Source organism: Erpetoichthys calabaricus, chromosome 8, assembly GCF_900747795.2.
Source record: "Erpetoichthys calabaricus chromosome 8, fErpCal1.3, whole genome shotgun sequence".
NCBI classification, from domain to species: Eukaryota; Metazoa; Chordata; class Cladistia; order Polypteriformes; family Polypteridae; genus Erpetoichthys; species Erpetoichthys calabaricus.
This window is the reverse complement of record NC_041401.2, coordinates 85,654,786-85,669,542: the sequence shown is the minus strand read 5'-3', so window position 1 is coordinate 85,669,542 and position 14,757 is coordinate 85,654,786. Positions and strand designations below refer to the sequence as shown.

The 14,757-nt window shown below is 39.0% G+C and overlaps 1 protein-coding gene across 1 annotated transcript in view; it reads left to right on the top strand.

Annotated features, from left to right (window-relative positions):
- The window catches only part of zzef1 (zinc finger, ZZ-type with EF hand domain 1), a 281,144-nt gene that overhangs the window by 89,279 nt on the left and 177,108 nt on the right, over positions 1-14,757 (top strand). Inside the window, exons 15-19 of the mRNA XM_028807021.2 lie at positions 3,610-3,779; positions 3,868-4,001; positions 4,707-4,777; positions 7,554-7,668; positions 14,164-14,320. Coding sequence (XP_028662854.1) covers positions 3,610-3,779; positions 3,868-4,001; positions 4,707-4,777; positions 7,554-7,668; positions 14,164-14,320 — 647 coding nt within the window. The remainder of the gene's footprint in view (positions 1-3,609; positions 3,780-3,867; positions 4,002-4,706; positions 4,778-7,553; positions 7,669-14,163; positions 14,321-14,757) is intronic.

Genomic DNA, 14,757 nt, shown 5'->3' with positions numbered 1-14,757 from the left:
GAGAGACAGAGACAGAGGAAAACAAACAGTGAAAAATCAATACGTGCCCTTTGAGCTTTTAAGTATGCGAAGCACAGTGCAGCATGTCGCTTCACGAAGCAGCTGCACACAGAAGGTAGCAACTCTTTCAGCATTTTTAGACGAGCGTCCGTATCGTCTAGGTGTGCGAACAGCCCCCCTGCTCACACCCCCTACGTCAGGATCAGAGAAAGTCAGAGCAAGAGACACAGAGAAAAGTAAGTTGGGTAGCTTCTCAGCCATCTGCCAATAGCGTCCCTTGTATGAAATCAACTGGGCAAACCAACTGAGGAAGCATGTACCAGAAATTAAAAGACCCATTGTCCTCAGAAATCCGCTAAGCAGCAAAAAATCCGCGATATATATTTAAATATGCTTACATATAAAATCCACGATAGACTGAAGCCGCGAAAGGCGAAGCGCGATATAGCGAGGGATCACTGTAATTGTCTTTGCAGTGTTAGATGTCATCCCCCCTGTCACAGGAGTCCCTTCAGGGTCTGATACTACATCTGATGCTACAAATGGGACTGTTCTGTGTATGAGAATTCCCACACCTCTAGTTTTCTTTGTAAAGCTAGAATGGAACATTTGGCCAGTCCAGTCTTTTTGTAGTCTGAACTGATCCTTGCTTAGTAAGTGGGTCTCCTGTAAAAATACTATTTTAGCATTTAAGCCTGTTAGGTGAGAGCATACTTTCTTTCTCTTTAATTCGTGATTCAGGCCTTTAACATTCCAGCTCACAAAGTTAACTGTCCCATCATGGAGGCTTTTGATTCTGAGTTTTTGATGTCATTTTATAGTCTTAACTGGTAGTGAGGCAGTTTTAATCTTAATTTCAAATTTCCCCATGAGTTATTGCCATATAGCCTATTGTTACGTTGATATTTATAGTTATAAGGATTAGAAGAATAGATTAGATATAGCCCGCTCTCCTTCTCTCCCCCCTTTATCCCCCCACCCCCCCATTTTGCCTCCCCACATGAGGCTTGATCCCACTTCGCTATGTCCCAGTCCTCTGACATACAAAGTGACAGAGCACGTCCAAAACAAAACAAGCCCACCCCCCCTGCAGCGGCGTTTGAGAATTAAAACAAAGTAGAGATAACTATTGCAGCTGAAGTCTGAATACTATCTGCCAAAAATATAATCATTAACAGTCATTAGCAGTCTTTACGCTTAAAATAATCTTCAGCAATTTTAAGATATTAAGATAATAAAATAATGAACCCTGGGAATGATTTTAAAAAGTGGTCTAGGATGAACATAGTAGATCCTAATGCAATAGTTGAAATAGCAATAAACCAAGGGTATGATATTAAACAGTCTGCTTTAAGGTAGAAAAAAAAAAAAAAAAATATCAAACCCTACTTTAATTACTTCCACACACTCACGTCTATAACTGTAATTAAGACATAAGCATATAGTGTCCAAGTAAAGAAAAGGATGTATAATTATAATACCAGTCTCTTTAAAAGTGGATCCGACAGCAGATGGTAGGTCCTTCCCATGCCATGACAGAATAAGGCTCTTTATTAACTGGGCAAACTGGGAACAGCTTCTTTAATTCCTTTACAGCTTCCTCCTTGCTTGAAAATACATAATATTGGTCTTGAACTTCCACTTTCAGTTTGGCGGGATACAAGAGGCTGTATTTGATATCATCTTTCTGTAGCAGCTTTTTAATGTTAAAGTAGGCTGCGCGTTTTGCTGCTGTTAATGGTGAGAAATCGGGGAAAATACGAATGCGATTATTTTCAAATATGACATCTTGCTTGTGTCTAAGAAGTGCCATCACATCAAGCTTACATCGTAATCGCTCGAAGCGGACAATAAAAGGCCTAGGTTTAAAGGTGCTTGATCTGAGTATGCGATAAGCTGCTGCTATCTCGGTATCTAATTTAAAGTCATCTCCATTTATTTTAGAGAGTAATTCTACTGCAAATTTCACTGGGTTTGAGCTTTCTCGTTTCTCAGGTATACTTTCAATTCTTAATATAATTTCTTCTGCACCCATCGTCCAGGGCCGCAAGTCTGTCTCCGAGTTTTTTGCATTCGGAATTCACCGCTGTAGCTTTTTCATCGGCGCTAGACGCCAATTGTTCCGCTGTTTCAACTCGAGCCATGAGTGCCTACTTAACGTCCTCCCAGCTGATCTGTAACGTCATTCATCTGATCAGCAAGTTTTTTCAGTTTGGATCTATTTTCTTCAATGTGTTCCTCTAATTTCTCCAAGATGCCTTTAAAGGTTGCGTCAAAACGTTTAAATAGACACATTTACCAGTTTTTGTTATCCTTCTTAAGCTCACTTATGGCCGTAGCCAGTGTAGCGATCATCTCTTTCATTTCGGACAGTTCGCTTCGGCTTTCGTGCTCCGCGAGTGGAATTGCAGCTCCTGTGGGCTCGTGATGAGTAGATGAGAGCATGTACTGCAGGGCCTTTCCTAGTCTTGAATGATCCTCAGAAATCGGCGATCCATCGTGACCTGTATCACTTGCACCCTCGCTCCCATTTTCACTCTGGACTGGAGACGACGCGGTGGAGCGGGGTCCTAGGAAGTCTGCGCATTCGTCTGCCTGTTCCAGTTCAGTCTCCGAGAGGCCATACCTTGTACTCGGGCCGGATGTCTGTCCAGACTTTGATGCAGTTTTAAGTTTCTTTTCCGGTTCTTTCTGACTTCTCTTTTTGCTACTCATGTTTATATATTATAGTGGAAGTTCCTTGGGTCGGGTAAATACAGGATACCTCTAAATAATAAGAAATACGTGGGAAAATAAAGCCGCTGCTAATGGAGCTCCGCTTCAGACGTCCATCTCCTGAAACGGACGAGACCAACTTTTTAAATTCTTAAAGTTAAGAAACAGAACCATCAGACTACACAACATAATGAAACAAAACAAATTGTAAGACTGTTTTCGTCTTCTACAGTAGAGGTGATCTGCCATTGCCACATGAAGACTGTCAAGACTATCAACTCTGGGTACTTGCTTAATTTGAACTCTCTTCTCTAAAAAAAATGCAATGAATACTTCTGCAGAAAAAGCAAGTGTCTGGAACTTTTTGTTGTTATATCTTCAAAATGAAGAACTTTTAAGGTTAAAGAGAGTACATATCCACAGTGATATAAAATAAAATGCTGTGAAACAATAACTTAGCCTTAAGAAAGACTTCAAACATCGCAATAAACTTTGTATGGATTAATGGAAATGAAAACTAAACAAATTTTCAGGAACAACGCATAGAGTACATGTGCACTGAAGAGCAGCCTGTGATCATCTATCACCTACTCTTGAGACATACATGGTTTAGAATTAAAGGTTAAAAATGAATGAAGTATGCACTTTAAATGCTTATTCGTAGTCTAGTAAGTGAAAGGTCTAGTACATGCTTGATGGGATGTCAAATGAAAAAAAAAATTAGAGGTGAGGTAATGACATCCACCATTTAAATTAAAATGATTATATAATTAATTAATTTGTTATTTTGAAGCAGTTCTATTGTTCCCTAAACTTCATGAATGAAAGGTGTCAAGTATGAATGTGGAATAATTTATTCATTAGACATTATGTGTTTTGGTTATTTTTCCCTAGCTTAGGAGAAGAAGCTATGGAGTCACAAGTTCTACTGTTGCAGCTCCTGCAAAACTGCTTTCCAGTACTGTCTTCCTCTGGCCAGTCTTCCCAGTCACAGGATTCTTCAAAAATAGCAGTTCCTGAGCAACTGAAAGCAGTGCATGACCTTTACAGTCACCTATGTGAAAGTCAGTCTTTGATTCCAGAAATAATATTTGTGGATGGTGCTTGATTTCTGCAATTTTTTTATAATGTCCTTTTTATTTTGTTGACCAGTTGTGGATGAGTCTGAAGGTGATAAACATGTCCCTAAATCTGTCAAAAAAGAGGCCAAAAATGTAATTCTGAATGGCGCTGCAGTCTTCTTCCCAGACAGACAGACCAGGACGGATCATCTGTTTTCTATGATGGTTAATATTTTTATTTTTTGAAAATTATAAAGTTTACTTTTAATGTTTAAGTAGTTGAAGATTGTTTGGAAATGCAAAATAAAAAACAATTCCTTAACATACTGGGAAGTGATTTTCAGACTGTACATCCTGTTGTATAATAATACTGAGGGAGACGGCAAGCACAGTGGCATCCTGGGCTTGAATTCTAAGCATCGTCAGTATCTGCATGGGTTTTTTTTTATAAGAGAGCACCCCTTTTCCTGCCATATTCTTAGTTATATGTATCTTAAGTTAAAGATAAAATATCCCAATGCGTTTGTGAATGGGCCTTCTGATGGGCAGGTACCCAAGTATGATTCCTGACTTGGGTCGTGTACTTCTCAAGTTCCTCCCCTGTATTAAATTTTAGGTTTGATTACAGGTTTGATAATTTTATGTCATGCTGTAAGTGTAAAAACAATGCTTTTTTTCTTTATAAATGTTTGAATATTTGGTTAATATGTCACCTGATTGACATTTCTTGTTTGCATTTCAGTACAGCACTTGACTCTAGCAGCCATGAAGATATCCCTATAATATACACATTTTTGACAAAAACAGAGTCAGTTTATAAAATTAAACTCCAAGGAAAAAAAATTTGAGTTAAAAATCAGGATATCCATAGTTACATTTTTTAGAATGGGTGAATGCAGTATTCTGACTGAATCTATGCTTTTCCACCAGAAAAATATCACAGAAGAAACACAGCCAGTTTCTGTCATCCTGACATTTGAGTCTCTTTGCAACTTTTTCAGGTATGACGGTTTTACTCTTTATTAACCAGTTTTAATTATTGTTACAGCCTGGATGAAAATAAATAATGAAATTTATTCAGGTAACTTCTGTAAAGACATACGCTTGATTCTGGTGTACCTCATGCAATTTTGTTATAGATTTCATTACCACCGCTTAACTTAAATTTGTTTACCTTATGCATACGTAACAGATTTGCTTCATTCACACACAGCTTTACCAACACCTACTATAAAAGCCAAACATGCTCAATCAAAGCACAATACAGTAATCCCTCCTCGATCACAGGGGTTGCGTTCCAGAACCCCCCGCGAAAGGTGAAAATCCGCAAAGTAGAAACCATATGTTTATATGGTTATTTTTATATTGTCATGCTTGGGTCACAGATTTGCACAGAAACACAGGAGGTTGTAGAGAGACAGGAACTTTATTCAAACACTGCAAACAAACATTTGTCTCTTTTTCAAAAGTTTATACTGTACTCCATGACAAGACAGAGATGACAGTTCTGTCTCACAATTAAAAGAATGCAAACATATCTTCCTCTTCAAAGGAGTGCGTGTCAGGAGCAGAGAATGTGAGAGAGAGAGAGAGAGAAAAGCAAACAAAAATCAATAGGGCTGTTTGGCTTTTAAGTATGCTAAGCACCGCCGGACAAAGCAGCTGCAAGGATGTACAATGTAAAGGTAGTCTTTCAGCATTTTTTAGAGGAGCGTCCGTATCCTCTAGGCCAGTGTGCGAACAGCCCATCTGCTCACACCCCCTCCGTCAGGAGCAGAGAATGTCAGAGAGAGAGAGACAGAGAAAAACAAACAATCAAAAATCAATACGTGCCCTTCGAGCTTTTAAGTATGCGAAGCACCGTGCAGGAAGCATGTCGCTTGACAAAGCAGCTGCACAGAATGGAGCAACGTGAAGGTAATCTTTCAGCATTTTTAGACGAGCGTCCGTATCGTCTAGGGGTGCGAACAGCCCCCCTGCTCACACCCCCTCTGTCAGGAGCAGAGAATGTCAGAGCGAGAAAGCAAACAATCAAAAATCAATACGTGCTGTTTGATCTTTTAAGTATGCAAAGCACAGTGCGGGAAGCATATCGCTTGACAAATCAGCCATATGTAAGCCCAGCAAGAAAGAGAGCAATGTGAAGGTAATCTTTCAGCGTTTATTGAGGAGCGCCCGTATCCTCTAGGGGTGCGAACAGCCCCCGTGCTCACAATATATTTGAGGAGTTTTATGTAATGCGTAATACGCGCTCTGGTTGGGTAGCTTCTCAGTCATCTGCCAATAGCGTCCCTTGTATGAAATCAACTGGGCAAACTAGGGATGCACCGATACCGAAACGGGTATCTGGTATCGGCCTCGATACCACATTTTCTAAAATACTCGTACTCGTTAAAAGTCCACCGATACCGGGGACCGATACCACGGTCTGAGAAATGTCTATGTTTGAGCGGCGTGTAAGGGGTTAATCACAGGCGCCGAGTGCCAGGCCCCGGCTGCAGCTCAGAGCGGGGAGAAGGCGAGGCGAGACATGTCAGCCGTGTGGAACTATTTCAAACTGAATGAAGACGACAAAACAAAGGCGGACTGCAAATTGTGCTCAGCGAAATTGTCCAGAGGAGGCTCAAAAGGTAGCGCATTTAACACAAGTAATTTAATCAAGCACCTAAAATCCCAACAAGACAACGAGTACAAAGAGTTTACCCACGCTTCTAAACCAACACAACCCACGCTGCAGCAAACTCTTGCAAGACGAGAGAAAATGTCCAGAGACAATCCACGTGCTGTGAAAATAACACAGGCAATTATCGAGTACATTGCATTGAGTGACCAGCCACTCTCAGAGGTAGAAAATGTGGGATTCCTGCGTCTCCTCCATGTTCTGGAGCCCAGATATGTCCCAAGCCGCCGCTACATGACTGACACGGAGCTGCCTAAACTACACGACTCCGTGAAAAAACATACCCACAGCCTACTGCAAGCCTCCTCTGCGTTTAGTTTCACCACGGATATTTGGACAAGCAGTGTTAGCCCCGTGTCGCTAATTAGCCTAACCTCCCAGTGGATAGACGGGAGTTTCTTGGTTTTTTTTTGTTAAATTATATGACTAAAGCTGTTACCTGTAAATTTAAATCATGTTTTTATTAAGTACTCGGTATCGGCGAGTACTGAAATGCAAGTACTCGTACTCGTTTTCCAAAAAAGTGGTATCGGTGCATCCCTAGGGCAAACCAACTGAGGAAGCATGTACCAGAAATTAAAAGACCCATTGTATGCAGAAATCCGCAAACCAGCAAAAAATCCGCGATATATATTTAAATATGCTTACATATAAAATCCGCGATAGAGTGAAGCCACGAAAGTTGAAGCGCGATATGGCGAGGGATTACTGTACATTTATCAGGTAAAATGCATCTTAACTTTTTATTTTGCAAATTCCTTCACTGCAAATGATCAGTCAACATCTTCATTATCATAAGAAATGCAGCTGGCACCAAATAAGGTGTTACTTTTGTTTTGTTTTTTGGTTGTACATTGTTTGAAAAGATTTGTGTTTTACAAACTTGTAAGTCAATAGTTGACTACCTTTTTTGCTATGGTTTTTGCCTTCATTAGGAAATTGGTTGAAACCAGTCAGACTGTGTTGCATTTATAAAGCTCTTTGTGGTTAACAAGTAGAACAAATTGTTACTCTACTATAGCAATTTTGAATAACTTTTATCATGCTATCTTCTGTATATGCTAGGATTTTATTTTAATCCTTTTTTTTTTATATAGTAATCAAGATCCCAGTGGCTTGCTGTTATTGCCTCCAAAAAATGCAACAGCGGACTTTGATACCTCTTCCGTTCTTACAGTCATGGACACATTACTATTAGTTGCTGTGCGCAAGGTGAGTTTAAAATTGCATTGATCTTTAAGTTTAAGAGCAATGAATGAATTATAAATTCAAATTCAGTATCATTTAAAGTTAGTAAATATCAGCCCTAGACAAATCTTTGTGAGATGAACTTTTATGTTTGTCAACCAGTAACTAAAATTTGAGTGTTTCATATGTTTTCATATTATTAAAGTGTTCAAATATTTTAGCTACCTGAATTTACCTTGAAGTACATGTTGACTATTAACTAAAATTCTTCATTATCAATTATTAAAATATAATTCACAAACAAAACTTTTTAACTTTTTAGTTATCAAATAAAAATTACATTAATTGTAAAATTAATACATTAATTAATCTGGGAGTTAGAAGGGGAATTCTGTGATGGCCCAAATTTCCTTTTTCTATACAATACAATACAGTTTATTTTTGTATAGCCCAAAATCACACAGGAAGTGCCGCAATGGGCTTTAACAGGCCCTGCCTCTTGACAGCCCCCCAGCCTTGACTCTCTAAGAAGACAAGGAAAAACTCCCAAAAAAAACCTAGTAGGGAAAAATGGAAGAAACCTTGGGAAAGGCAGTTCAAAGAGAGACCCCTTTCCAGGTAGATTGGGCGTGCAGTGGGTGTCAAAAGAAGGGGGTCAATACAATACAATACAGTACAGTACACAGAACAACTCATCTATCTGTGATGAGTTTTGGCCAGTCAGCATGTGAGCTGTGGAGGAAGAAGAGGAGGAGGAATTGGTTTGATTGATGTTAATCAATTAACTAATTTTCCTTATGGCAATGCCAGTAATTAGTTGGGCAGTTCATTGAGGCTTTCACTTTCACATTTTCCTTATGTTTCTCTGTAGATGAAGTTCCTGGCAGTTAGACTTACTGTATTTCATGCTGACTGAATAACACTTGTTCAAAAGAAAAAGCTAAATATTAATATTTATTAATAATACAAGGACTGTATGAAGTACATATGGTAACTTCTGTTATGCTCAACATAAGGTGGTGTGTAAAGCAGATGAGACAGACAAACATATATAAATATATTCTTTAATAATTTTCCTAGGCTGTCATAATTTTACAAGCTTTTTAGTGTGACATCAAAGTCCGCTTGCTGTTGCTGTCATGCTCAGCTGTGGATGAGAGAGAACAAAACTGTGTGTTACAAGTAAGACTTCTAGTCTTTTTAAATTGGTTAAAAGCTTGTAAAAGCTAATTTACCTGACCCAGTCATGACCTTATACACAGTCACAATTCAGCTACAGAAAAGAGATCAATAGCTATTGGCACAGACAAACAATGTTATAATACCACCTTTCTTGCTGTGGAGTGCACGTGTTGCCTTTGCCATGTGATCCTTTGTCCATGTACGTGGTATTATTTTCCTCTACTCAATATTAGATTCTTTCCAATGTCTTCTGTAACTTTATATAGAAAGTGTGACTGTTTCTGACACATTATTTTATGTGCTGGAGTTACCTTCACTCCCTGGACTCCCACTGTCACAGAGCTTAAAATCATTTGAGGTATCCTAGAGCTAGTGATTCCCTAACCAGTCCCTCCTGTGTGCCCAGAGGATTTTCACAAACTTTTAATTCCAGGATCCCCACAGAGAATCACTTTCAGGTCCAAGCTTATTTGCTCACAAGAGTGGGTCTGTGTCTGGCTCCAAAGAGAGTAGGTGAAATTACCTAATTCAGTGAGACAATAGAAATGTATGCACCTATCATTAAGAGTAAAGTGTAACCTCTGGTGTTTGGACTTAATTGGCACTGTAATTTTAAGATATGGAACTTGACAGGTGTTTTACTATATAGGTATTTTTCTTGGTATAACTCAGAATTGTGATCTATGAAAGCAGCTGGCCTACTCCTTCAGAGAATGTCACGTAAAACTGGCCTCACAGTGCACATCCAGGCTTTCTCTGACCACCAAAGAGCTTACAGAGAAGCACTAACTGCTGCCAAGAACACCCATTATGGCAGAATAATAGAAAGTGGCCACAATAACCCAAGGGTTTTGTTTTCTGTAGTTAATAAACTAATCGAACCCACATCTGGCCCAACTACCTCTTCTGCTGAAGTCTGCGAGGAATTCCTCCACTTTTTCCGTAACAAAATTAAAGATCTAAATAATTCAACTAACATAAATATATCATCTGTTTATATCTCTCCCTGTTTTCCCACTCCATCCAGCTCCTTCTCTAATTTCTCACCAGTCACATCTGCTTTTGTTAATAACCTGCTTTGTAAGATGAGACCGACTACTTGTGTACTGGACCCCATCCCCAGCACATTACTTACTGTGCATCCGGAAAATATTCACAGCGCATTACTTTTTCCACATTTTGTTATGTTACAGCCTTATTCCAAAATGGATTAAATTCATTTTTTTCCTTAGAATTCTACACACAACACCCCATAATGACAATATGAAAAAAGTTTACTTGAGGTTTTTGCAAATTTATGAAAAGTAAAAAAACTGAGAAATCACATGTACATAAGTATTCACAGCCTTTGCTCAATACTTTGTCGATGCACCTTTGGCAGTAATTATAGCCTCAAGTCTTTTTGAATATGATGCCACAAGCTTGCCACACCTATCCTTGGCCAGTTTCGCCCATTCCTCTTTGCAGCACCTCTCAAGCTCCATCAGGTTGGATGGGAAGCGTCGGTGCACAGCCATTTTAAGATCTCTCCAGAAATGTTCAATCGGATTCAAGTCTGGGCTCTGGCTGGGCCACTCATGGACATTCACAGAGTTGTCCTGAAGCCACTCCTTTGATATCTTGGCTGTGTGCTTAGGGTCGTTGTCCTGCTGAAAGATGAACCGTCGCCCCAGTCTGAGGTCAAGAGCGCTCTGGAGCAGGTTTTCATCCAGGATGTCTCTAAACATTGCTGCAGTCATCTTTCCCTTTACCCTGACTAGTCTCCCAGTCCCTGCCGCTGAAAAACATCCCCACAGCATGATACTGCCACCACCATGCTTCACTGTAGGGATGGTATTGGCCTGGTGAAGAGCGGTGCCTGGTTTCTTCCAAACGTGACGCCTGGCATTCACACCAGAGAGTTCAATCTTTGTCTCATCAGACCAGAGAATTTTCTTTCTCATGGTCTGAGAGTCCTTCAGGTGCCTTTTGGCAAACTCCAGGCGGGCTGCCATGTGCCTTTTACTAAGGAGTGGCTTCCATCTGGCCACTCTACCATACAGGCCTGATTGGTGGATTGCTGCAGAGATGGTTGTCCTTCTGGAAGGTTCTCCTCTCTCCACAGAGGACCTCTGGAGCTCTGACAGAGTGACCATTGGGTTCTTGGTCACCTCCCTGACTAAGGCCCTTCTCCCCCGATCACTCCGTTTAGATGGCCGGACAGCTCTAGGAAGAGTCCTGGTGGTTTCAAACTTCTTCCACTTGCGGATGATGGAGGCCACTGTGCTCATTGGGACCTTCAAAGCAGCAGAATTTTTTCTGTAACCTTCCCCAGATTTGTGCCTCGAGACAATCCTGTCTCGGAGGTCTACAGACAATTCCTTTGACTTCATGCTTGGTTTGTGCTCTGACATGAACTGTCAACTGTGGGACCTTATATAGACAGGTGTGTGCCTTTCCAAATCATGTCCAATCAACTGAATTTACCACAGGTGGACTCCAATTAATCTGCAGAAACATCTCAAGGATGATCAGGGGAAACAGGATGCACCTAAGCTCAATTTTGATCTTCATGGCAAAGGCTGTGAATACTTATGTACATGTGCTCTCTCAATTTTTTTATTTTTAATAAATTTGTAAAAATCTCAAGTAAACATTTTTCATGTTGTCATTATGGGGTGTTATGTGTAGAATTCTGAGGGGAAAAAAATTAATTGAATCCATTGTGGAATAAGGCTGTAACATAACAAAATGTGGAAAAAGTGATGTGCTGTGAATACTTTCCGGATGCACTGTAAATCCTGCTTTCATGCCATAATCCCGACTGTTACAACAATAATAAACTCATGCCTTGACACTGGCTCTGTGTCGCTCACTTTTAAAATCGCTTCTGTAACCCCAATGTTTAAAAAAAAGTCTGGTCTTGATGCTGACAATCTTAACAACGTTCGGCCTATTTCCCAGTTACCTTTTCTGTCAAAAGCTTCCCAACTCACTAACTACTTAACTTCTAATAATTTGATGGAACCCTTTCAGTTTGGTTTCAGGGCGCAGCACAGCTGTGGAACTGCCCTGCTACGGGTAACCAATGATTTGCTTATGGCAGCAGACTCTGGACAAACCAGCATATTAATTCTATTAGACCTCAGTGCAGCATTTGACACTGTCAGACATGACATTCCCTACTGTCCAGAATGGAGAAAATGCTGGGTATCTCTGGCACTGCCCTCCAATGGTTCAAGTCCTATCTGACTAATAGGCAAGAGTTTGTTAGTATTGGAAACAGCAGATCCAGCTCAGTGCCAGTCCCACAAGGAGTTCTTCAGGGCTCTGTCCTTGGCCCTCTTCTCTTCTGTATTTATATGCTTCCCCTTGGCCATATTATTCGTAGCTTTGGACTGGGTTATCATTTTTATCCAGATGATACTCAACTTTATTTCAATGTTAAAAGTGGAACTTCATCAGAGCTCTCTCAGCTCACAAACTGCCTCAGTGAAATTAATACCTGGATGGAGCAGAACTCTTTAAAATTAAATTGCAACAAAACTGACCTCCTGCAAATTGGGACTAAAGTGCAACTTAATAAAATGAGCTCCTTCCCAGTCCATCTTGGCAGTGATCTCATCAGACCTGCCTCTACTGCAAAGAATCTTGGTGTCATTTTTGATTCTTCCCTTTCTTATTCCGCCCACATAAACCACATTAAGAAACTTTCTTACTTTCACCTCTGTAACATATCCCTTGTTCGCTCCTTCCTCTTCTTTTATAACGCTGAGAGACTTGTCCATGCTTTTATCACATCCCACATTGATTATTGTAATTCCCTACTGGCAGGTGCCCCTTCTAATCTTATATCACAGCTCCAGCTTATTCAAAACTGGGCTGCAAGAGTCCTTACACGAACCAGCAGCAGTGAGCCCATAACACCCATCCTGCTCCGCCTTCACTGGCTCCCTGTGTCTTACAGAATCGAATATAAAATCCTACTAATAACCTACAAAGCCTTAAATGACCTGGCGCCAAACTACATCAGTGACCTTCTCCATCACTATGTGCCTGTCTGCCCACTAAGGTCCCCTGATTCTGGCAATCTTGTTGTGCTCCACACTAATCTACACTCCATGGGTGACAGGGCCTTCAGCTGTATAGCGCCCAGACTCTGGAATTACCTACCGAAATTAATCAGGTCAGCTGACTCCATGAATTCTTTTAAAAAACAACTCAAACCTCATGTGTTCAGGAAGGCTTTTAGCTCTACTTGACTTTGTTACCCCTCTTTCACTTTGCCTTTATGTCAAGATGCTCATGTAACCTGTGTGTGTGTGGTAGACCATCAATTATGTTGTCTGTTAGGCTTTTTTCTCTGAATTTACTGTCTTAATCTTCTTTATTTATTTATCTGGTTTGTACAATGCTATATACTGTATACCCTGCCGTTCTTTCCTAAACTCTGTGAAGTGCCTTGAGCATTGGAAAGGCGCTATATAAATAAAAAGTCGTATGATTATTATTATTATTATTATTATTACTGCAAAAATTTATTTGCAAAACAGTAATATTTTAATTTCTCTCCACAGAAATCTTTACTGTCTATAGATTGGCTATAATTTATAACTACAGACTACATTGTTAATTGAGTTTTTAAGAATGATTCAAATTTCTTGCTTACCATGCATTTCCTAGGAATGTACATAATAATTAGAATTTGAAATGTAATTTACATATACAGTATACTGTTTTGATTTGCAAGTATGTATATGTGTATATTTGTCATTAGTATGTCTTTTCGTAAATAAAATTAATTGTACTACTATGCATATTCTGCTTGGGCTTTCCAAGGAACAGCATATGTATTGTAGGATATTTACTAATTTGTTTTTTTTCCCCCAAAAGTAATCATGTTGTAATTTTTTCAGATTGTAGTTTTTTTACTTTTATTTGAATAGTTTATATGTCAGATACATTAATTTTTATTTAAGTTTTGTTTAAGTAACGATACTTTTTTAATATACTCTACACCTCTGGCCACGTGCAGTGTAGTCCTAATTTGTTACTGAAATAGTTTTTTTCCTCTGTTTTTAAATTTATATTTGCAGTGTACAGTTTTCATGAAAGCTAGAAATGTGGTTTTATTTTATAAATGATTAACTTACTTTCTTCACTGTTTGTTTCTTCTATTGCTTTTCAAAATGTTTCTGTAATGAATGCTGAAGGTGTTTGTTAAGAAATAGTAACATTCTTTAATATGTTATGCTTTTTGATGTATTCAATTCACTCATTTATTATTAAATATAAATTCAGTCATTTATATTTTAAATTTTGTTCAGTTAATCAATTACTTTTATTATGTTGTTTCAGTGTGAAATGATGATGGTCCGCACCTGTAATGACAGTGGCAAAGTCCTGTTTTCCTTGTTCTGGTCCCTGCAGGGTAGTCTATTATCCTGGATTTTTTTGCAGCTGAAAGGGGGAGAATTTGTTATGAAAGCTTTGGCTAGGGATATTCTTGTGAAATGTAAGTTATTTTCATTTGAGCTATTTTTTTCTGCTTGTGACACACATACATTGTGTAATATCATTTCTAAATTAAGCACTTCAAAAATATTCAATTGTTCCGTAGTTTTGTGTACATTGTTTAATAAATAATTTACTTTCTGTATCAGCATCATCTGTGCAAAGAAGTCATATTATACAGGTGTGATTCGCTTATCACTGTAAGCGCAAAACAAAGATGAGAAAATAAATAACTTGGATGTTTACATGTTTCTGTGTATACATACGTCTGTGATTAAGTGCTTGTTGTTCTGTATATATGGGTATTCTTGTAGCTCATTATTGAGTTAATTAGCATATTTAAACAGTAATCTTCTGTACACTATATTTTGAGTAAATATTCTCTCTTCATTGAGAACTAGTTTTTCCTGCTTTTCTGTATCAAGAACTTCTACCTTT